Source organism: Neovison vison, chromosome 12 (assembly GCF_020171115.1).
Source record: "Neovison vison isolate M4711 chromosome 12, ASM_NN_V1, whole genome shotgun sequence".
NCBI lineage: Eukaryota > Metazoa > Chordata > Mammalia > Carnivora > Mustelidae > Neogale > Neogale vison.
The window spans coordinates 21,581,096-21,604,339 of record NC_058102.1 but is presented as its reverse complement, the minus strand read 5'-3'; the positions used below and the strand labels follow the sequence as shown (position 1 = coordinate 21,604,339).

Below are 23,244 nucleotides of genomic sequence, written 5' to 3'. Positions count from 1 at the left end.
AGCCATATGCAGAAGAATGAAACTGGACCATTTCCTTACACCACACACAAAAATAGACTCAAAATGGATGAAAGACCTCAATGTGAGACAGGAATCATCCAAATCCTAGAGGAGAACACAGGCAACAACCTCTTCGACTTCAGCCGCAGCAACTTCTTCCTAGAAACATTGCCAAAGGCAAGGGAAGCAAGGGCAAAAATGAACTAGTGGGACTTTATCAAGATCAAAAGCTTTAGCACAGCAAAAGAAAGTCAATGAATCCAAAAGGCAACTGACAGAATGGGAGAAGATATTGGAATACCAATTTCTTGGAAGCCATCAAAAGAAATGAAATCTTGCCATTTGCAACTATGTGGATGGAACTAGAGGGTATTATGCTGAGCAAAATAAGTCAATCACAGAAAGACAATTATCATATGATCTCCCTGATGTGAGGAATTTGAGAGGCAATGTCAGGGGTTGGGGGTTAGGGAAGAAGAAAATGAAAGAAGATGGTTTGGAAGGGTGACAAACCATATGAGACTCTTAATCTCACAAAACAAACTGAGGGTTGCCAGGGGGAGGGGAGTATGGAGAGGGCAGCTGGGTTATGGACACTGGGGAGCGTACGTGCTATGGTGAGTGCTGTGAAATTTGTAAGCCTGGAGATTTACAGACCTGTACCCCTGTGGCAAATAATACATTATATGTTAATAAAAAAAAAAAGTAAAAAGTCCCATATCTCATCATCTAAATCAGGTATGGGAGAAATTCTGAGTATAATCCATTTTGAAGCAAAATATGTTATCACCTGTGAATCTCTGAAACTAGAAAACAAGTTATTTGCTCCAAAGGAATGGGAGCAGTGGTAGGATGGACATATAATAACAAATATAGACATTCCCATTCAAAGAGGGAGGAATGAAAGGGGGGAAGGGGGAAGTAAACAGTTATAAGCAATTTAGAAAACCAACTGGTCAAAGTCCACTAGGTTCAGGGACTAGGAATAATCCTTTGTAGTTCTGAACTCCATCCTCAGCCCTTCCTTTGTGTCTTACTTCCTTTTTAATAAAAGTTAACATATACTTGCAACTGCATAGTTTTATAAGCCTGTTTCTTGCCTGCAAGAATACATTCCTTTACAAATCCAACAACCTTCTTTTATCTTGTCTTCTTTTTGTACCTTTCAGTCCTAATCAGCAGTGCCTTCGCTAATATACCACCCTCACAGACCTTGTAGGTATCTCATGTATGTCACAGGGATTCATCCCATTAAACAAAAGCCTCCTCCACAGATCTTTCCTGGATAACCCTCTGGATTGTGCTGGGAAGGCTGAGGAGATCTATGAGATGCACACCTCAAAAATCCCTGCGTCTGATGAAATACTCTGATTTTTTGATCCCGTGGACACTAGAAAAAAGATATCCAGTCACACTTTTGGCTTTCTCCCCAGGACACACTTTCTTGAGAGTGAATCTACAAATTTTAGCCTCTTTTTCAAACTAAACAGGCTTAGACTGTCTCAAATAATCACATCCCGGTTTCTTTTTGCTTAAAAAGTTAGATTTTCCAGCTTTTTTCTTTTATTGTTGACATTTAGTTTTGTACCATTGTGGTTAGATAGTATACTGGGTATGATTTCAGTCTTCTTGTAATATTTGTTATGTCTTTTTTTAATGCATTTTAACCAGGGGATTCTTCTGTGTGTACTTGAAAAAAATATGTATTCTATATTTCTTGGATGGAATGTTTTAGATGTATCTTTTAGAGTTATATTCTGAAGTATGCCTCAAGTAAAGAATGCTCTTATTGAAAAAAATGTTATTCACTCATTTTATCTTTTTTGCTGTAGGTAGAAGAGAACATGCTGCACATTCAGCACTGTGCTTGGAAATCTCAACTAAATATCCAAATTTGTCACTTACTATCTTGCTTTTGATATAACACAATTCTGCTAGACTTCCTGCTACTGTATAACACTTCCTTTCTTCCAGTTTTCAATAATATGTTCCTCGTTTACTTCTCAGTCTTTATCAGAAGCACCTTCAACAATATTCATGTCTACCAATACTCTATCTATGATTTGGGTATTCTGTAAGATGATATAGGTTTTCTCTACCATTCTCCTCACTTTGTTTCTGAACCCTCACAAGTAGTGCCTTTAATATCCATCTTTTTACAAACACTGTAACAATATAGGTATTTTTTAAAGACAATATAGGTTTTTTCCTACCATTTCATCTTGTGAGCCCTCACTGACAGAATCTCTAGTATTCATATTTCTGTTCAAGGCAATCTAGACTTTTCCTGTTATACTACTCAAAACTCTTCCAGCCTCTAGCTACTGCCCAATTCCAAAGACATTTCCATATTTTTATGTATTTGTTATAGCAACATCCTACTTCCAGCCACCAAAATTGCATTAGTTTCCCGGGGCTGCCATAACATATTACCACATACTTAGTAGCTTCAAGCAACACAGATTTATTCTTATACACTTCTGGATGTCAAAAGTCCAAAACGATTCTCACTGGGCTAAAATCAAAATTTTGGCAAAGCTGCTTCTTTCTAGAGGTTCCAGGGGAGAACCCACTTCTTGCATTTTGACCACCTACATTCAGGGGTTCATGGTCATCATCACTTCAACCTCTGCTTCCATCATCACTTTTGCCTTTATTTTATAAAGACCATTGTGATTACACTGGACCCACCTGGGTAATCCAGGTTATCTCTCCCATCCCAAGAGCCTCAATTTAACCACATCTGCAAAGTCTCTTTATCATGTAATGTCATGGAGTCAACTTGTGAAGATCAAGATGTGGACATCTTTAGGGAGAACTAATCTTCTTACCAGAGCAATTTTCATTATTAACTAAATTATCTAAAATGTTTAACCCATATTTTCAGTTACATTGTTTTAAGCACTCCAGTTATTCACTACCCAAATTACTGAGCTAACATTTTGAATGTTGTTTCTTCTAAAAGTTTCAGCAAGAAGTTCAGCAACAGAATAAGTCTATATATTGAATCACACAACTCTGAGAGCTGTTGAGATCTGAATAATTCCTTGACTCATTATTATTGTTTGGAGTATTTCCAAAGTACATAGTAGTTTCATTACAGGGAGAAAAAGTTAAATCCCTATCATAAAAATCATAACTATGCTGAAGCTGAAAGATACCTAATGAGTCATCTCAGTTTCAAGGATGAGAAAAATAAGACCCAGGGAAGTTAAATGATTTATTTGATGACACAACTCTAATGTAGAAGACAGGGAGCATAAATTTATTTTAATAATATATAATGCCCAACTATGGAAATACATTTTAAGAGCAAGCATACAGAAAGCTGCTGCGTTTTCATAAAAAGAATTTCTAACTCTCAGGCTCAGGTAGATTTTTATTTAGCCATTTGAACTTCTTAAGTTTTCAGGCAAATATTAATAAGGTAGTTTTCTAAATGGCTAGGGGAGTTTAAAACAAACAATACCAGTTTAATAAAAGCAGAGATATATTTTCCAGAATGCTATACATGACGATTATCAGGCCAGTAATAGAAGTTCTACTGTTGATGGTCTAATGAATGGCCTGGAAAAATTCCTGAAAGTTCATAGGTCCTACAAGTACTGCAGTTGTCTGATCTTCCCGGAGACAAGAAAATTATCTCATGCTTTAATGGAATGCTAAGATAAATATCTTGTAATAAATGTGCATGGCATAAAAGTGCTTTTAAGAAAACAGGTATATTTTCACTTTATTTTTTTAAAGCACCTAAACTAAATTATTGTTTTCCAATGTTAATTATTCTTTTCAAAAACACCAAAACCAGAGATACTTTTCAAATGTTAGTTTGATTACTAAATGTATATTAGGCTTATTGTTTTTTCTAATTATAAGAAAAGTAATAGAGACATAAAGTAGAAATTAAGATACAAGGACTTTAAACAGGCCAGCAAAAAATTGCTATTGGTATGTTAACAGGCTTCTTAATAAACAAAGGAAAAATATTCATATTATCAGAAATAACCAGATATTTCAATATGAAGGGAAGAAAAAATGTTTGTTTTGACCTATAGAACAAACTAATGATTCAAAAACTATGGCTTTACATGTGTGTGCTATGCCATTATGCCAATAAAGATCTTAATCTTCTTGCATTGATAACATTTATAACAGCTGGCAAAATTTCTCAGATTTTCTATATGTATAAACAATATGATAGTGTTAAGAATAAAATATAAATGTGATGTTTAAGTCTCTTTTCACTGTATAGTCAGCATAGAGATGTCTAGGAAAAAGCTTAAAATCTCATCAGCAATGTGAGGGTGTATCAAAACATAAAATGTATCATGGCTGTAAAAATAGACATTGCTAATAATAATAGTTTTATTTTTCCCACTAATAGAAATTATCCTAATAAAAATAGAAAGTATAAAGAAAATAAAAGTTATACCACCCAGAGATAAGAACTTTTAACATGTCATTGAACATACTTTCACATGCAAACACACACAGAGATGATCTTACATACACTGAACCACACATACACTTGTTTGAAATCTTTTTTGCTTTGCTCTCTATCCTTAAAAAAAAAAAATTCAGGAATATCTTTTCCTGTCAAATAGAGAACTACATAATGTTTTTCATGACTGCAGAGTACTTTATCACAGAATACTCCATAATTTATTTAACCAAACCCCTATTGTAAAATATTAATCTCATTTGTGATCTTTTTTTGCTACAATAAACCTTGATAAATACCCCATACTAACCTATTTACTAACTTGTCCAATTCTTTCTTCAAGGTAAATTTCTTTTTTTTTTTTTAAGATTTCTATTTATTTGACAGACAGAGATCACAAGTAGGTAGAGAAGCAGGCAGAGAGAGAAAGAGGGGGAAGCAGGCTCCCCGCTGAGCAGAGAGCATGATACAAGCCTCAATCCCAGGACCCTGGGATCATGACCTGAGCAGAAGGCAGAGGCTTAACCCACTGAGCCACCCAGGTGTCCCTCAAGGTAAATTTCTACAATTAATTCTAATTGACTACAACTAAAAGTAATGGATAAGAGAGTATGTATATTTTAAACTCATACCTAACAGAAATTTTACCTAAACCTTTTGGAAAGCAATTTACCCATATATTAAGATCCTTCAATGGGTCCCTGGGGCAAGGGGTTGTGCTGACCTAAGGTAGATAGGGTGGAGTAGTAAGGATGGGTAGGGAGCAGTGGAGAGGACAGTGCCCCTGCTCTGAGGGAGGGGCTGTTAAGCAACAGAGACAAAGGGGTGTGTGATGGGCACAGGTCACAATGGGCAGGAGAGGATAAAAGGGGTCCTGTGGGGTGGTTTAAGCCTAGGTAGAGGCTTCAGTTTGGGAAGAGAGGAGCAGTACAAATACAACTGGCAGTGAGGTTGTGGAATTCAAAAAAGCAGAGGCTATTGTGAACCAGCGTGTCAGGCTCAAGAGGAGGTCCCCTCCCCACTCCAAGTGAACACCAACATCTACACGCCTCAACATCTGCATACTCTGACATCTATTGGGACCCCAACATCTGAGCACCTCAACATCTGTGTACCCTGACATCTACTGAGGCCTGGATCTCTTGCTCCTCCACATCTGCATACCATAACATCTACTGGGCCCTGACCTCTGTGGGTCTCCACATCTGTACACCCTGGCATCTACTGGGGCCCCAACATCTGTGCACCTTGACATCTACTGGGGTCCTGACTTCTACTGCTCTACATCTGCACATGGTAACATCTACTGGGGTCCTGACTTCTCCACTCAACATCTGAGCACCCTGTCATCTACTGGGTCCCTAACACTGTGCACCCCAATATCTCCATGTTCTAGGCAGAGCACAGTCTGGTGCAGGTGCAACTGTCTCTAACATTGAGCAATTGGTAATCAGTACCTCCACCCTATTCTCAGTTACTCAGAGACCAAAAAAGCCTGCAAAAGACCATTGCTAATTCACCTGCTAGAGAAACCAGGGAAATAGGACGCCCTCCCAAGTGTGCTAAAGTGTGGGGGACCCCTAGGAGTCCTTGGTAAAAGATAGTCATGAAAAATCAATCTAAGTTACCACATTACACAGCCCAAAGCAGCCCCGCAATGGGTATGTTTAATACCTCCATGGGGAAACTGCAGCAACAACTGTATAAGGGGGAGTATACGATATTCAAGTATGCCCCAATGTTTGAGAGTGACTTTATACAGGTCAGCAAAAAAGGAGAAGTGATTGACGTGCACAACCGTGCCCGAATGGTGACTGTGGGCATTGTTCGCACAAGCCCCCACTTCACACTACCTGATGTCATGTTGCTGGCTCGACCAGCTGCTATCTGTGATGACTATAACAGACATGGTCCTGCCACCCAGGAAAAAGGTTACAAGCCTACACAGATCTTAGAGCTAACCAGACTGTTTCCCTTGAAGTTTGTAACAATATCCATCCATAATGGTAAAAAACAACAGCTCCGCCTGAAGCTTGCCACTGGCCGCTCTTTTTACCTTCAGCTGTGTCCTCCTTCTAATACAAAAGATCTTTTCGTTTACTGGGAAAACCTTGTTTACATTCTGAGACCACCAGTAGAGGCTTACAGCGGTTCCCAGGCCATCCCGGTTGGAGACACGCTGGACATAAGTGGGTTTGAAGAAAAGGACAATAGCCCAGAGGTAAGTCTTCTCAGAGACTCTAAAAGATGGGGCCAGGGTGCTATGGGAGAGGAGCTAAAAGTCCTGCAGAGCTTTTGGTACCAAGGTTCACCTAGAAAATCCATTACATTTAGATGGGTTCAGGGCTAAAAGAGCCACCATTTGGAGGCCATGTCACATTGGGGAAGTTCTGGATGTTGCAAAGTGTTCCCCAATGCTATATTTCAGATCTTCCTTAGCTGTTAGCAACTCTTAATTTCATGTCCAATACTGTACTGCCATCTGTGGCATCCTGACCATAGCCTCCCCACCATATCTCTCCATGATCACCATGTACTGATTCTGTATACATCAGATATAAGGGATGTGCTTGTGACCATTGTTAGTAGCTATCAGAATATTAAAGTGCATGCCGTGTAGCCAGCAGAAATACTAACACAAGTGTACTTAAAAAGGTATATGAGGATATTCATTTGTGAATTATAATAATGTTCTGGCTGGCACTAGAATTGTCCAAGCAAAACTGGAATGATCATGTGGTCATTGTGGAAACACTGAAGAGAAGGATTCCTGCAACAAACAGGAGATTGAACTTGAGATCTCAAAATTCTTATCATAAGCTCTTATTGTTTCGCTATAGGAATAAAAGGTCTCACTTTCTTTATTTCACTCGTTTGTTTCTCCCATAGGCAAATGTCATTCATTTCTATGGAAGGGATCAAGATCAAGTTGACATCAGGAGTCTTCACATGAACCCTGAATTGTTTGGGACCACCTCTTATGGTTATGCTGGGGAGGAATGAATTCATCATGCCTCCCACACTTAACTGCATTCAAGAGTTCACACACTTCTGCAGTCACAAAACCTACAGTATCAGAGAAAAGGGCAGGGATGGTGACAGGAGCAGCCTTCACAGACGCTAGAATGGTCATAGTGGGAGCATTGGACATGTCTTAATATTGTTGTTAGCAAGGGCTGTAAACCCTTCTTATACTCAAAGGTTACTTTTAGAACATCAGTAGGAGCTACTGACCTCTTCCCAGGGGGCAGCATAAATATGGTGATTCTAAGAGCAGAAACTACTGGCAAGCCCATTGCAAAAACAGCTAACAGCTCAGTATTCAGACCCCCTCATTGCAAACTTACAGAGTGAAGGCTACATGAGTGAACAGGATGGAAGCTAGAGGTTTCCATCCAGCATGACTGACTCTTCAAGAAAAAAGAGTTTCAAAGCCCTATCCTGCACATGGTGCAGAGGTGGACATCTCATATAAGACTGTGGAGGGAAGCAACATCATCCATCCTAATACAATTCAACTCAAATTCTCTGCTCTAATAATATATGCTCTATTAACAGGGAAGTGTAATAATAAAAACAAATGGCAATTTCTGATCAGGCTCTGACCTATCTTTAACTTTCCCTTAACTAGATATTTGTGATTAAATGCACAAATGACAGAATAAATGCTAAAGAGTACTCTCAAAGACCCTCATCCATTTTTCATCTACATGTGTTAACCAAAAAAATTCTAAAATCCCCAAAATATAACACCAGGGACAGAAACAAATGGTGGTGATTATTTATTATAAAAGTATTATTATCAGGAGTGTTGAAAAACTATTTATACTTTCTAGAAAGGGATTCATTTCCCCAGTCTTTATTCTTGGTTTTTGCACAACTTAAATGTTATTTAACTGCTTTGATTCTAAAGTACCCAATATATTGTATAAATCTTAATTTTAATTTCCTGATGTTATTTAAATTCTAAATTTCTTTGTAGATATTTGGAATTCTAAATAACATCTTGTCACAGTGGAAGAATAAAATGCCATATTAAAACTAGGAAAGCTGAATAATTAGCTAAAACTAGAATATAGGATCAATTCAAAATCAAGACAAAAACTAGGGTTTAGATCATCTTAGAAGTGTAAAATCTACAGGATCAGCCAGTGTTCTAATTTTGCAAGTAAAAAATCTATTTAAGATTCTAAAAGTAGGGGCGCCTGGGTGGCTCAGTGGGTTAAAGCCCCTGCCTTCGGCTCAGGTCATGATCCCAGAGTCCTGGGATCAAGCCCCACATTGGGCTCTCTGCTCGGCAGGGAGCCTGCTTCCTCCTCTCTCTCTCTGCCTGCCTCTCTGCCTACTTGTAATCTCTATCTGTCAAATAAATAAATAAAATCTTTAAAAAAAAAAGATTCTAAAAGTAATACATCATATAGTTTTAATTAAGTCTGAATTTTCATAATCCTCATGTTTCTGAAGTTTAGCACTATGCTTTGAATATAGATATTTGATACATGTGTGTTAGATCCAGTTAAATTAGGAGTTATAAATGTGAAATAAATATATTTTATTTGAATCCAACAAATCTGAGTATACAGAAATTTGCATAGCACTATACTAATTCCACTGATCACAAAGGCTCCTATACCAAACTGTAAGGTAATGGTTTTTCTTGAGACCTTATATGCACAGTGGTTGGCTTAATGATTTTTATTTCAGATCTAAAAAAGGAACTTCAAAATAAAATCCTGTTATTCATGAAATTTTAAGAAAACTTATTTTGAAGCTGGCCTACAAAATTCTAAGTTCAAAGCTATTGCAAATTGTAGGACAAATTTACATTTGATATGATGTCTCCAATGTCACAACAAATGTATTAAATTTTATTCTAAGTATATACACATATGTTAAAGGAGAGTCCATCAGCAAATTGAGAACTTTAGTAGAAGTCCATATGAAAATATTAATAAAAGAATTCTATCCTTCATTCATTACATTAAATAGAGTAAAAAAATATTATATCTCAGATAACTTATAGATGTAATACAATAACAATTAAAATACTAATAAGGATACTTTTATAAAATATAAATTTTTTTTACTTTTATTAGTATTATTTCTTTTTTAATTATAGCTGTTTATTATTTTTTTTTCAATTTATTTATTTTCAGAAAAACATTATTCATTTTTTTTAAATATAAATTTTTAAGCATAAACATTAATGTCAGCTAATTAATGCAATCATGATTTCTCCTGCATTATATGTAAAAATACCAAAACTGAGTCATATGGTCTTAAAAATAGAACAACAGAATAAGAGATTTCAGAAGAAAATCCAAATCAAACAGGGTGTAATATAATAAGAGAAATGGGAATTATCTCTAGATGAGGCGAGTTAAACAAACAAAAAGATGAAGTTTAAAGAATTTGATAGTTTAAAAAATGACACAAAATACACTCATATACAAATTAAGGGGGGAAATTAAAGGTGGTAAATGTAATTATTAAAATATTGTTATTTGCCAATCTTCACCAGAAAATGATCAAAGGAAAATATCTAGTATTATTTTATAAGCCAAAATTGTTACTACTGAGCCTACTACCAAAGTCTAATAAATGAAAAAAATATTTAGGAAGGTGATAGAGAAGTAAATTATAGTCATATATTATTGATGGCTCAGAGTCCTAGTACTTTCTTATGAAACAAGTAAAATAGATAAAAGCATTTGATTACTAGTAAAGTCTTAAGCAGATGAGATTATATGAATAAAATAAAATCTGTATTTCTTTTGGTCCTTTCTCCTATTTCCTTACAGATATGAGGTAAAACTCTTTGAGGAAATGAAACTCCCAAATACACATATTTGTTCATCATTCCACTCAATTACTACTTACTATTGACAATATACCAAGAACTATGTTGGCCTTAGAAACAGATGTAATACAATAATCTCTATCTTTATGGAGCTCATGGTCCAGTATATATTGATAACAATTCTGTAATAAGGATAGTGTCTTAAAGTCCTAAAAATAGTTCATGTAAGGTGAAAAGATTCTTTAAGCACTATATTTATTTGATTTTCTCTACAATAAATTAATATTGGAAGTTGAGTGGCTCTGGTCAATTTGTGACATAAGGCATGAAAAAAGTGATAATTTTCTTAGACACAATTGCTTCATACTTGAAGCAAAACAAAATATTTTTGAGATGTTATGCCATTCTGGCCAATTACTGCAAATTATTATCTGTCCAAGACTATTTTTCCACACATGCACTATGTAGTTAGACATATATACCTTTGCCATTACATTATTTTTGTATTAAATGTCTCTTCATATTTTCATTATGGCATTGAATTTCCCAGCTCTGGATAATTTTACTTATTTTTTAAACTCTTCCATAAGCTTGTGGTCCAAAATACGCAATGGTAATTTGAAGGTAATGCAATAGAATAAAACGGACTTAACAAATAGTGAGATGGTTTCAAAATTATAGTCAATATTTTAGAGTTTTGGTCTCATTTTTGGATTGTCCTACATAATTTCAATGATGAACATTATTCTACAATGTTTCATTGTGCTAAAAAATTGAAAGACTCCGTGACAATGCTTATAAAGAGCCCTTCCATGTTTCCTTGAAAATCATTTTCTATTATTTTAATATAAATTATAATTGAAAAAGCATTCTTTAAATGAACCATTTCTGGATCATAAATATTAAAAATCTCAAAAACAACTCAATTTTTCAGGAACTAGCATCATGATCAAAATAAAACAACCACATAAAATGATGTAAAGTATGTGTTTGAGTATGCACACATGTACAGCAAGTTAGATAAACTGACCTTTAACTGAAGAAAAATTATAAAATGTATAAGATATTTATTAGATTTCCAGGAAGAGAGAAAAAAAGATTTCCTTAAAAACATGGGCAAGTATTTTTATGTTTTACTACATCTTGAGAAAAGTAAACCATTACCTGTGCAAGAATGGGGAAGCCAAGGTTCCTACATCCGTTACAAGGAGTTAATGCTTCCCAGAGTCCTGAGGGTCCACAAGTGTTTTCATCATCATCATCATCTTCCACTTCTCCTGGTGACAAATTTATTGTAGATGAAGTTCTCTGAAATTAAATTTATATTATACCAATATATTATCTGAATGTTATTTAGATATCTTAACATCAGTTAAATTACATTATTTTCTTATAGTGTATGTTAGCAAGCAAAATCAGCTTAATATTTACCATAGTTATGTGGCTGTGCCATGGGACTAAGACAAAAACTTGGATAACTCAATTTAAGTTGAATGTTTAAAAAAAATTGAACGTGAAAAATCTGGGTGAGAAAGACTATTAAGATTCAAAGTTCATAATGAAAAAGAGACATGAAAATGACCCAAGAAAATATCTCAGCAGCAACAAACTAGAGAAATCTTATCATTTCTAAATGCAATCAGAGGAATAGTGGGAAAACACTTTATTGAAATAAGAATTGCTAAAAGCACATTTTTTCCACAATTTTTTCCACACATTCTTTCATTTTTTTCAAAAAAATGAACTTCATAAAATTTTATATTGTATGTGTAACGGGAGTAATACTTTAAAATTAACAATAGGACTTCAGTGTTGAACCATTTGTAAAAATGGTCTAACATGCATAAGGACAAGGACAACAGGAGAGAGATTAGCAGAGGAGTAATAACAAGAAAGCTTTAAGATAATAATAAACAAATGGATAAACAGATTAGCAGATGAGTAATAACAAGAAAACTTTAAGATAATGATAAACAAATGGGTACGAATTACCTGATCTAGCAAACTTGAGAAAACTGAAAACAAAATGTCTACAAGAGGAAAAATAAGCAGCATGTTTATTCATGACTCAGTGCCACCAAAGGGGCTTAAGAATCAGAGAGACTGACTTTCCATTAAGATGTATGTGCAGGTGAGCTGCAGCAGGATAGACTCAGACCCATGTTCTCAGCTGGCCAAGGAACTAAACTTTCACCACTGACCAAAAAAATTGGAGGTTTATTTTCTGGTGGCATTGAAACAAAGAGATTAGGAATTCTAACACTCCATGCACAGTTAACAGAGGGGTGTCTCTGAAAAGATAAAGAAAATAATTGAATATCTAGTAGTTGTAGCTTCCCAACCCATTCCAGTGCCTGCCCACATTTGCCCTAGGTAATATGGCAGCTAGGTTTATATCCTCCAGGTGGGAGATGACAATATAGTCCCCTCTGCAGAAATTGACCTCCCAAGAAAAAAAGATCTGTAAGTCCCTAGTAAAATGATGGGGGCCTATGCCTTAACTCTTACTGTGAAGCACATCTCTCAAAAAATCTCTACCCAGATAAACAGTTTTAGGTAAATATGAATGAGAATCCAAGCCATCATCACACATCTGAAGAAAGCCTTTAACAGAGATAAAATTAATATACAGAAAAAAGTTATAAATATTATCCACAAATAGAAGATACTTGCATCCATGAAACGAGAACAGAATACTATTAAACAAATACCTAAAACCCAATAGAAGGTGAAAAATAAGTCTGAGGAAATCTCCCAGAAGATAGAACTAAAGATGAGGAAAAATTAAAAGTTAACAAATCAGGGATCAAATTAAGAGCTCCATGTAGAGGTAGAAGGAAATCATCAAAGTAACAGTGCAAGGAATTTTGCCAAAACTGATGAAAATTCCATATTCAAAGAACCTGATCCATGCTCAGCAAACTGATTTTTTTGTTTTAAAAAAAGGTAAAAGTCTTCAGAAGGTAGTGTTGGACACATACCTACATATTATGACTATTGAAGTTAGTAAAAATACTCCATATATTAAATTGTAAATGGTACCCCCTTGACTGCCCCAGAAGTTGTGACTTTAAAATATAAGACTTTAGGGTGCCTGGATGGCTCAGTCGGTTAAGCATTCATCTCTCAATTTCAGCTCAGATCATGATCTCAGGGTCACAGTATCGAGGCCCACATGTGGCTCCTTGCTAAAGACTCTCTCTCTCCTTCTGCTCCTCCCCCATCCCTGTGCTTGTGCTCTCTCACACTCTAAAATAAAGAAATCCTTAAAAAAAATAAAAGACTGTATTTTTCTACATTCACATCTTAAATTTCCCTTGATCAATTTTCAATAACTGAGAAATCATAAACTTAAAAAGCCCCATAAGCAGTTATAGCCTGTAAGATACAACAATAATAATAGCTCTATTTGATTCAGCATTTACTATGTGACACTTTTTATTTTAATTCACACAAACTATGTCACAGGGAGGTCAAGTAAAACTAAGATCAGAGAGCTGGTACGTGGCAGAAAAAGGATTCCAATCCAGACTGCCTTACTCCAGAGCTGACCCCCTTGACCATTATGTTACGTTGCTTCTCATTCAACACAATATCCTGTAAAAAGGAGGGCATGTATTGCATGGAGCACTGGGTGTGGTGCATAAACAATGAACATTGGAACACTGAAAAAATGAAATTGAATTTAAAAAAATAAAAAATAAAAGAATAGCCAAGCTGATGTAATTGCAGTTCAATATTTTTTTTTTTTTGACAGACAGAGATCACAAGTAGACAGAGAGGCAGGCAGAGAGAAAGAGAGGGAAGCAGGCTCCCTGCTGAGCAGAGAGCCCGATGTGGGACTCAATCCCAGGACCCTGAGATCATGACCTGAGCCAAAGGCAGTGGCTTAACCCACTGAGCCACCCTGCAGTTCAAATTTTTAAAAAGTGTATTTGTTAATATATTTCTGCTATATGATGACACTCCTGAAAACAATTTGCTCTCTGTGATGACTAAAATTTCTATGCTTTTGTACATAGTCACCTATCCTTTCATGAAAACACATTTCTGAAATCAGTAACAAAAGGTGAAAATCACAGGGATTTTTCATCCTACAGACATCCTGGTGAGAAAATCTTGGGGCATCTAAAACTTTAATCTAGCAAGAGCATCTATGTGTATGGTCAATGCTTTCTACAAAATAGAATGAAATAACCAAATAGGCCTCTCCTTCACCAACTCATGATCAGTTGTTTGTTTGACCATCAATGTTGACATGGCATAGCACCATAAATCACTACATTCATGGTAAGAATTATCAACTTTTCACAAATTAATCAGTTCTTTTGTATTTATGTTAATGGTACTATAATTATTTGATCCAATTTTACAGGGAATTTCCTCTACTCTCCAGAGAAACACCCTGTTTATGTGTCTTCTTTGCTCATAAATTACTTCACATTGTACAGTAAATAATACCCAAATTCCTCAAGGTTCTATGGTCAAACTATTTTTCAACACTTTTACTTCCTCTACCATATCCTAATCATGTTCAATGCATTTATTCATGCCTTCCATGTTACTTCTCCATGCAGCATATTGTACTGGTAAAAAGGTTAGGCTCTAAAATTTGTTCTGAATTTTCAGCTTGCCAACTTATTACCCTACTTATTAGCGTGATTTTTGTCAAATATAACCATTGTCAGCCTCTCTTGCCTTATCTACTCAATGGAAATAATATAAAAGAATCTCCCTCAGAATTCTTTTGATAATTAAATAAGGTAATGAATATAAAGTGCCTGACACATGATAAGGTTTCAATACATATTAACTACCATTTTAGCTATCATTATCTTATGAGCCCACTGATTCCTCAAAATACAGCTCAGATTCCACTCTTTAGATTTCCCACAAACAAATGATATGGCTCTCTTCTAAATGTCTGTAGCTCTTGGAGTGAGTTTGTGTATTATAATATTTCACATAGACCTTGAGATGATGGATGGCATAGTGACAAAGAGAAGTAGATGTGACGTCAAATAGATATATATATTTAAAACACATCTTTGCTGTTTTCAACTGTGCTACTTAGAGAAAATCACACAATCTTATTATTCCTAGCTTCTTTATTTGAAAAGTGGGTAAAATAATAATTCCTACTTGATAAGGTTGTACGAGGATAAAATTAATTGCATGATAGTGACTGTCACATGAAAAATAATATACTGTTATTTTTATTATTATCTTTATCCTGAAAGAGTTGTACATACACACACACTCACACACAACTTATTTATCCTAGTTAACTGTAAGTTATTTGAAAGCAAATGTTGTCTTATTCACATTTGTATCTCTTATAATGTGTATGCATTATAGAATTTAACAATTATTTATTGAATGAATTATCAATGAATTTCAAACTATTATTTTCACTTAACTACCTAAAAAAATTTACTAATATTAAGGGGTACATATAATTGCATTGTAAATCTCACTATAGTTACTTTAGTTTTATTTTATATTAACCATTACCAGCAGCATTAGCAGAAATAACAAAATTTATCAGTGGTCTAGTACTGCCCCCTAAAGACAGTATAAATTAGCGGTGTAAAACAATTTCCACGTGCTGCTTTACAATTAAAAAATGCCTGGGAAAGGTTTTTATCAAACTAAATATAATCTTCAATTACTTATGAAAAGAAAGCCACATGAACACACTTAAACTTGGGAGTTTCCTTTTTTCCAAATGCCTTTGAAATTTTTTATTAGAGACCCAACTGTGTTCCTAAAGTTCCAGGAATTCTTCCATAGAATATAGACCTAAATTGTCATGATTTATGCCTATTAACCTTCTTGGTTAATACATAGTAATTATGTGGATGAAAGATTGGACCAGTTCTACATTGTCACAAAGGACTAAAGTCATAATACATAAATATCATGGGGAGACAAATTTGAGCTCAAAGAAAAATACTTCTAAAATAATTACATCAGTCTAACATTAAAGAAAGCAAAAAAAAAAAATGAGCATTCTGCTGTCTTCATTTTTAGAATTACAGGGTAGATGTGTGTGCCCAGTTTTTAAAGCAGTTTAGATTATGTTTTCCAGGGAAGGTCAAGTCTGAGAATTTATGAATTGACTTTCTTGAAAGGATTATAGTTTCACTATTTCAGTTCTAAATCATATTTTTTATATGCCGCATGACAGAAAGAATCTACCTGCTCTGGGGGAAAGGAAAAAAAATCCTATCCTACTATCTGAAGATAACTTTCAGAACAAGTTATCACTGAGAAAGCCTTTTTGGTTTCATTTTGAAGTTAAACAGATGCTTTTGAGCATCTGTCTGTTCTTTGATTTCTAAAGTAAGAATGCAAGCACGGTGCATTTTGAAGGCTTTTCAAACCCAATGGCTCACTCCCAAACTTGAGACACCTGGGTGGCTGTGGCTGTCTTTGGTTCAGGTCATGATCCCAGGACCTTGGGATCAAGTCTGCCATTGGGCTCCCTGCTCAGCGTGGAGTCTGCTTATCCCTCTGCCTGCTGTTCCCCCTGCTTGTGCTCTCTCTCTGAGAAATAGATAAATAAAATCTTTTAAAAAATTTTTAAATAAAATACTTGAATTGTGAGAAAATGCGACCTCAGTTTATATTAATCAGTTTTTGAGGAAGTGTAATAATCCATGAAATGTGAATAAATGGAAAGTAAACCAAAAAAATGGTTTCAGATATTAAATAGCCCAATAAAGTAGCACTGGGATTTCCCCTGTTTGACAAGTGAAGAAGCTGATATTCTTACAATGTTATTTAATTTACGAGATCATCCTACAAATGAGACTAAATTATGATCCAAGCCTTCTGACTCTAGGCACTATAATCTTTCTTCTACCATGGAACCAAACTCCTGACAACAGATATTCAAGATGTTCAAAATATCCAAAAAGAAAATCTCTTTCTGTCATAGTTTGTAAATGAAGGCCTTTACTTTTTAACTCTAAAATTCTAAAGTCCATGCAGTTGAAATGAAGGATTAAGGACCTGTTATGATGCCACAGAGCCCCTTTAGATCCTCACCAGTCAATTCTCTAACGCATATCTTTATAAACATGGCAGTGGTGGGGCAAAGACGGAGGATATCTATGTCCGTCTAAATGTCACTGGAGGAAACCTGGGGTGCTCAACTTAGCCAGAATATAAGAGAACAATGTATGGGTGGGGAAATGGGATGATGGAATAGACAAGACTGTTGCTCTTCCTACCGGAAGTACAAAAACCAAAATGAAAAGTAGGACAAACATCTAATGGAACTGTCAATGCAAAGGGACGAGACAGAAAGACAGACTCAAGGAGGCAGGCAACCATCAGAAATGGAGGTCCATACAAAGGAAGACCATTTGGAATGGGAGTCATCAATCTGGACAACTGTGCAGCTAAGTCCCAACAAGTGTTTTTGTCTTTGTTTTTCAAAAGATGAAGCTGATTTATTGATTTTTAATGAAACTCTAAGTAATACATGCATATTGCAAAACAAGTTATTCAAAATTAAAAGTTGTTAAAGGAGAAAATGTTTTCCTAACCTCATTCTCACTGTAAGCACTCAGTGCCTGTCTTTCCAGATTTTGAACTTGTCTGATGATTTTGTTAGGATAAATTCATAAATATGTAATTGTATTTCAAAAAGCACAACCATTTTAAACTTTGTATATACTGCCAATGTTGTCTCTAACTTACTCTCCACACAGTGTGCAGAGAAGTTTTTTTTATATGAAAATATGAATATGTTACCCTCATCCTTAAGAGCATTCAAGTTTCTTCATTCTTTAAGTAAAATGCAAAATTCTTTATCATCCAAAAGACTGGATATGACTTGCCCTCACTACACTGTCTCTTTCCTGGAATATATCAAGCTTCCTCCTACCTAGAACTTCACTTCTGAACTTCACAACTAACGGTCTCCCAGGATACATTCTCTCTTCTTCCATTTGTCTTTAGAAACAGAACACCTAGCCCTCTTTTTCTATAGTTATAATAACAAACCCTTTTAGTCGGACATATGCCTACCTTGAATAAAGACATTTCCCAAGCTCCATTACAGGTAGGTGTGGGCATGTGATTAACTTAATCCCTTTGGGTAAAAGAAGTGTTCTTAAAGTGATGAAACATGTTCTTCTTCCCCCGCTTTCTTTTTCTATTGATGGGGATGCTAATGAAATGGCTGGAGCTGAAACAGTCATGTTGACCCATGAGGTTTCCTTGAAACTAGAGAACATACACAGTGGAACAATAAAATAGAATAATCCTGGATTTTTCTTGCTGATAAGTACTACCAGCCTTAGACTGCCTAGTCTAAGCTTTTCATGTAGGAGAGGGAAAAAATCCTTTTAAAGATATTTTAGATTTTCTGTTCCTTGCTATTGTACCAAATCCTAAAAAAAAAATTGTGGGACCATTCTCTTATCTTCATCAGGATTAATCTTACTTGTGCTTTACGTGTGAACTTAACTCCCTTCCTTTGGTAGCCTTTCTTGATCCCACAGTCAAAATTAGTTTCCTTTCTTACGTGTTTTCATAGCATCCTACTTTTTTTTTAATAGCAATTATCAAAATATAAGTTTACAGTTACTTGTATGATTTTGGTTCAATATCTCCTATTCCTACTCAGTTACAAGCTGCCTGATTGCTGAGATGTCTGTTGGGTTAGCTACCACAAGCACTGTACTTAGCACAGTGTCTGAAACATTAAAGACCTTTCCATTCCATATGTGTTTGATGAAGAAATGAGTTAATGAATAAATGCCAGCTTGCCTTCAAAATTAACATGGGAATTCACACCAATTTAACTATTACCCAGATCTGAGTGTACTTTATCTTCTGACTCTACTAAATTCTCTTGCTTTCACTGTGTTTGTCCTATATTCAAGCCAATGTAGAGCTCAGCATCTATTGATTTCATTAAAGAACACATTCATACATTTCCCCCCTCCACCGAGAAGTGCCTAGCTTCTTTGATGTCTATTTCCTCCCATAGGTTTATTCCATTAGCTCTTTGAATTCCTCTCTTTCATTATGCAGAACGATTTAACTCTAGCATACATTTCATCCCCAAATGTGCATAACTAATCTCATTACACAGGATTATTTTTTTACTTTACACAGGTGACTTTACACAGGATTATTTTTTTGTCAACTTGGAAGACAATAGAAAAAGACAGATCGATAATATTGTATTTTTTATATTATTTTTTAAATTGGGGAACTAAGGGATATGGTGAGAGAAAGAAAATTGTAAGACATTAAACTGGCTTATTTATTAACCGAAACTATGACAGGGCCAATGATCAAACAAATACAGGTCAGTGATCATATTACTCAAAAAGAAGCAGACTCTTAAATTCAGTCCTGAAAAAGAGATCACATGCCACAATTTAATAATAGCAATGCTCGGAAAACTTAGTGTCAAAAATAATACCTTCATCAGCTTATTAACACTATACATCTGTTTAGTTTACTGAAAATAACTTCAATGCTACCCTAGACTAGCTTTGTACTTCAACCATTCCAGGTTAGTGAAATTCACCAAAGCTGCAACATTTAAGTTCCCTGAAAAACAAAATTTCTCTCAGATTTATTTGAAGTTACCTGGGAATGCTAAATAGCTTTTATATCTGCAAGGAAAAAAAAGGAAGAAGAAAAACAAGTCTTTATGCCACTGAACACACTGAGTCCACCTCTTACGATCCACAACACCAAAATGATGTTACTCTGTATAGTGGTATTTGGAACTAGGAGATTTGCAAGTATCAGAAGTATTTCACACTTTCTGAAGGATGGACTTGCTAGTAAAGCAATTATTTTTAGTTGTAAGAAATATTGAAGAACCGGGGTGCCTGGGTGGCTCAGTGGGTTAAAGCCACTACCTTCGGCTCAGGTCATGATCCCAGGGTCCTGGGATCAAGCCCAGCATGGGGCTCTCTGCTCAGTGGGGAGTCTGCTTCCTCCTCTCTGTCTCTCTCTCTGCCTGTCTCTCTGCCTACTTGTGATCTGTCAAATAAATAAATGAAATCTTAAAAAAAAAATATTGAAGAACAGACTAAGGAGAGCCAGAAAGCCCCTGGCTAGGTGCAAAGGTTTCAGAGACTATTTCTCTTCTCTAAATCCCACAGTACAGATGGTGCTGACAACTCAGTCTACTGTTTTGAACTATCTGTTAGATGTTACATAAAGTATATCTTATGTTTATGATTAGGGGACCAAAATTTTCTATTATTTGTGTAACCTGAAAAATGACTAGCACAATTCTGGACACCTTAAATGCATGTAGTTGTGATTTGACAACTCTGGTCCTTTCTCATTTTTTATTTTTTTATGTCGTCTTTAAACAACTGTAAATAGAAATGCCCTTTAAACAAATGTAATATAAAAAATGCTAATGTGCTAGTTCCATACATACATAATGTATGGAAATACGTATATGTTCATGTGTATGTGTGTGTGCGTGTATGTATAGGACTAAAAAACAGAAAATAAAAAGTATGTTTGACCAGGAAAACAGGCCCAAAAAGACTTTTAATAATCTCATAATCAAAAGATAAAAATTGTCCACTCTTAAATAGCAATATTTTACCATGTTCAATATGTAATTACATATTATTTGCCATTCTTCACATTTATATTTTATATACTATTTCTTTATTATACTGTATTTTCATCCATTTTATGGGGAAGCAGTTGCTCGGTTATATGAAAATAAAATTTTTGAAAAGCAAAGAATGTGCTTGAAAATATATTAATTAAGCCGACATAAAGTAACAAAACTTACAACTGAAGCATTTTACACTGAAAAGTAAATGAATACAAATTAGATATTAAGTTTCTCAGATGAGCAGAAAACTGATTAACTCTAGGTCATAATGACACTAAATCAAAATAGGATAAATAAAATAGGAATAGAAATTGGGGACTTTTCACAGCCTGTTAATATTATATCACCAAGGGTAGGTTAAGGACACATCACTGCTAAGAGATGTGGAACAGATGGTTTAGACTAATGATTTGATACTACTGGACAACTTCCATGATTCACATAATTGGTTGGAGGAAATTACACAATAAGCAGTGGTCTTCATTTTATTTTTAATATAATATTTCTCATATTACAAGAGAAAATAATTTCTTAACTTTATCATCTCACAGGAGAATGGAAATAAAAGACTAAGATCATTAGTTCGGGCCCATGAAAAGCTTAAAGCCACAGAAAGCAAGACTAAAATACTAAATAATGTTTTAAAAATATAAAAGATTTTAGATATGTTAGTGTTTGTAAATTCAACTGCAGGATCAAAACATTCTTTTAACAACACTAGACAAAACCCTGGGGAGAAAAGAAAAAAAACTTAGGAAGTTAAAAAATGCATGGAGAACATAACAAAGGAAAACTATAAGTGGTCAAAAGTACAGCTGATACAGAATCTTTTAAATGCACCCAATTAGGATGTCTTTAAAATGCTTATTTGCAAGTGCTTTCATTAATAATCACTAAATATTTATTAACATAATGAAATAAAATCATAACACCTCTATGTGATGCATGTATTACTAACTGCTATGAATTGATATTACTATTGTATGGTATTTGGGGTTCTAATAATAAAACACCTTCACTTACAATGCTTTTACTTACACAGCTTTAGACCTAATGTGTCAGCTTACATAAAGAGCTATGAAAATTGAAATTCAAGTAATTACAAATGAACAAGTCAAGTTTTCTTTATAAATAATGGTGTTACAACAATTATATATGTCTAAATAATCCTTTGTCAATCAGATCATACAATCGACAAAATCTTCATAGGTTTTGCAAACATTAGAAAAATAAATCTCAAAACATCTTCGGGGATAGATATGATTTCCTTTTTTTCCAGTTTATACACAAAGATCATGCTAATCCATAGGGTGAAGTATGTATGTAAAGGTGAAAGATGTATAAAAACTGAAATCTAGATCACAGTTTTGTCACATTGTTACTGATTACATAGCAATTAGTAGCAAAAATATATATTTAAAGGTGTTTTAAACATTTAAAAATTCTCTGACTCATTAAAAAAGGATCTGAGGGAGCCTGGGTGGCTCAGTGGATTAAAGCCTCTGCCTTTGCCTCAAGTCATGATCCCAGGGTCCTGAGATCGAGCCCCACATCAGGCTCCCTCCTCAGCAGGGAGACCCCTTCCTCCTGTCTCTCTGCCTGCCTCTCTGTTTACTTGTGATCTCTGTCTGTCAAATAAATAAATATAATCTTTAAAAAAAAAAGAATACTTGTTTAAAAATAAAATAAAAAAGGATTTGATAGAATACATACAAAATGTAATATAAGAAATTACATCCCCACAGAAGGTATTTTTGTTGTAAGATGTGTGTGTGTGTACATGTTAAATATACCTGGTGAGTCTGTTTTCCAGTGCAGAGAAGTTAAATTGTTTAATAGGGTTTTTTAAAGCCATGTGTAGATAGAAATCTTTTAGGTCTGTGTTCTTGGCTTATAATAAACTCGTGCTCAAAATAACTTTAGATTTAGGTTATTTTCCAATCCTAAGAGCATTTTCCTCAATTTCACCAGCCACAGTGAACAGGATAGTGTGCATATGAGAGAAAGGAAAGGGTCTGAATGAAATCTTGAGAAGCAAACTCTTGAAGTTAATTTTTCATCTCAAGGCCCAACTTTGACCTGGTTGATTTAGTCATAAACACATTATCTAAAATAGAATCCTTTCCCAGGGGTAACAGAAAGAGGGAGGTCTATATCTTACTTATGTTTGTACTCTTAGTATCTAGAGTAGTATATGGCACAGAGTGGGTATTTGAATGCTGAATTTAATATGCTTCTTTTATATGCTCAACACACCCAATAAATTTTTTGATTGAAATATTTCACTAATTTACCCTAGCAAAGAAACTCTCCCTGATAAACTACCTTTAAGTAATAATCAGATTAACTATACTTACTCAAGTAAGTATAGTTAAAAACCTC

At 34.9% G+C, this 23,244-nt stretch overlaps 2 protein-coding genes across 6 annotated transcripts in view; one reads left to right on the top strand and one right to left on the bottom strand.

The window, feature by feature from the left end:
• ANKS1B (ankyrin repeat and sterile alpha motif domain containing 1B) overlaps nt 1–23,244 on the bottom strand; it is a 1,114,861-nt gene that overhangs the window by 817,874 nt on the left and 273,743 nt on the right. For all 5 annotated transcript variants that reach the window (XM_044228192.1, XM_044228193.1, XM_044228194.1 and 2 more), the window contains exon 9: nt 11,406–11,549. In XM_044228192.1, the coding sequence (XP_044084127.1) occupies nt 11,406–11,549 (144 nt within the window). The remainder of the gene's footprint in view (nt 1–11,405; nt 11,550–23,244) is intronic.
• On the top strand, nt 6,048–7,444 carry FAM71C (family with sequence similarity 71 member C). Its single transcript, XM_044228197.1, has 2 exons — nt 6,048–6,662; nt 7,331–7,444. The coding sequence occupies exons 1-2, from the start codon at nt 6,048–6,050 to the stop codon at nt 7,442–7,444; spliced, it is 729 nt and encodes a 242-aa protein (XP_044084132.1).

Excerpts from the sequence above, each read along its gene's own strand:
- FAM71C (XM_044228197.1), top strand. The coding sequence starts at position 6,048 with ATGAAAAATCAATCTAAGTTACCACATTACACAGCCCAAAGCAGCCCC. Across the intron at positions 6,663-7,330 it reads AAAAGGACAATAGCCCAGAG|GCAAATGTCATTCATTTCTA; the intron begins GTAAGTCTTCTC and ends TTTCTCCCATAG.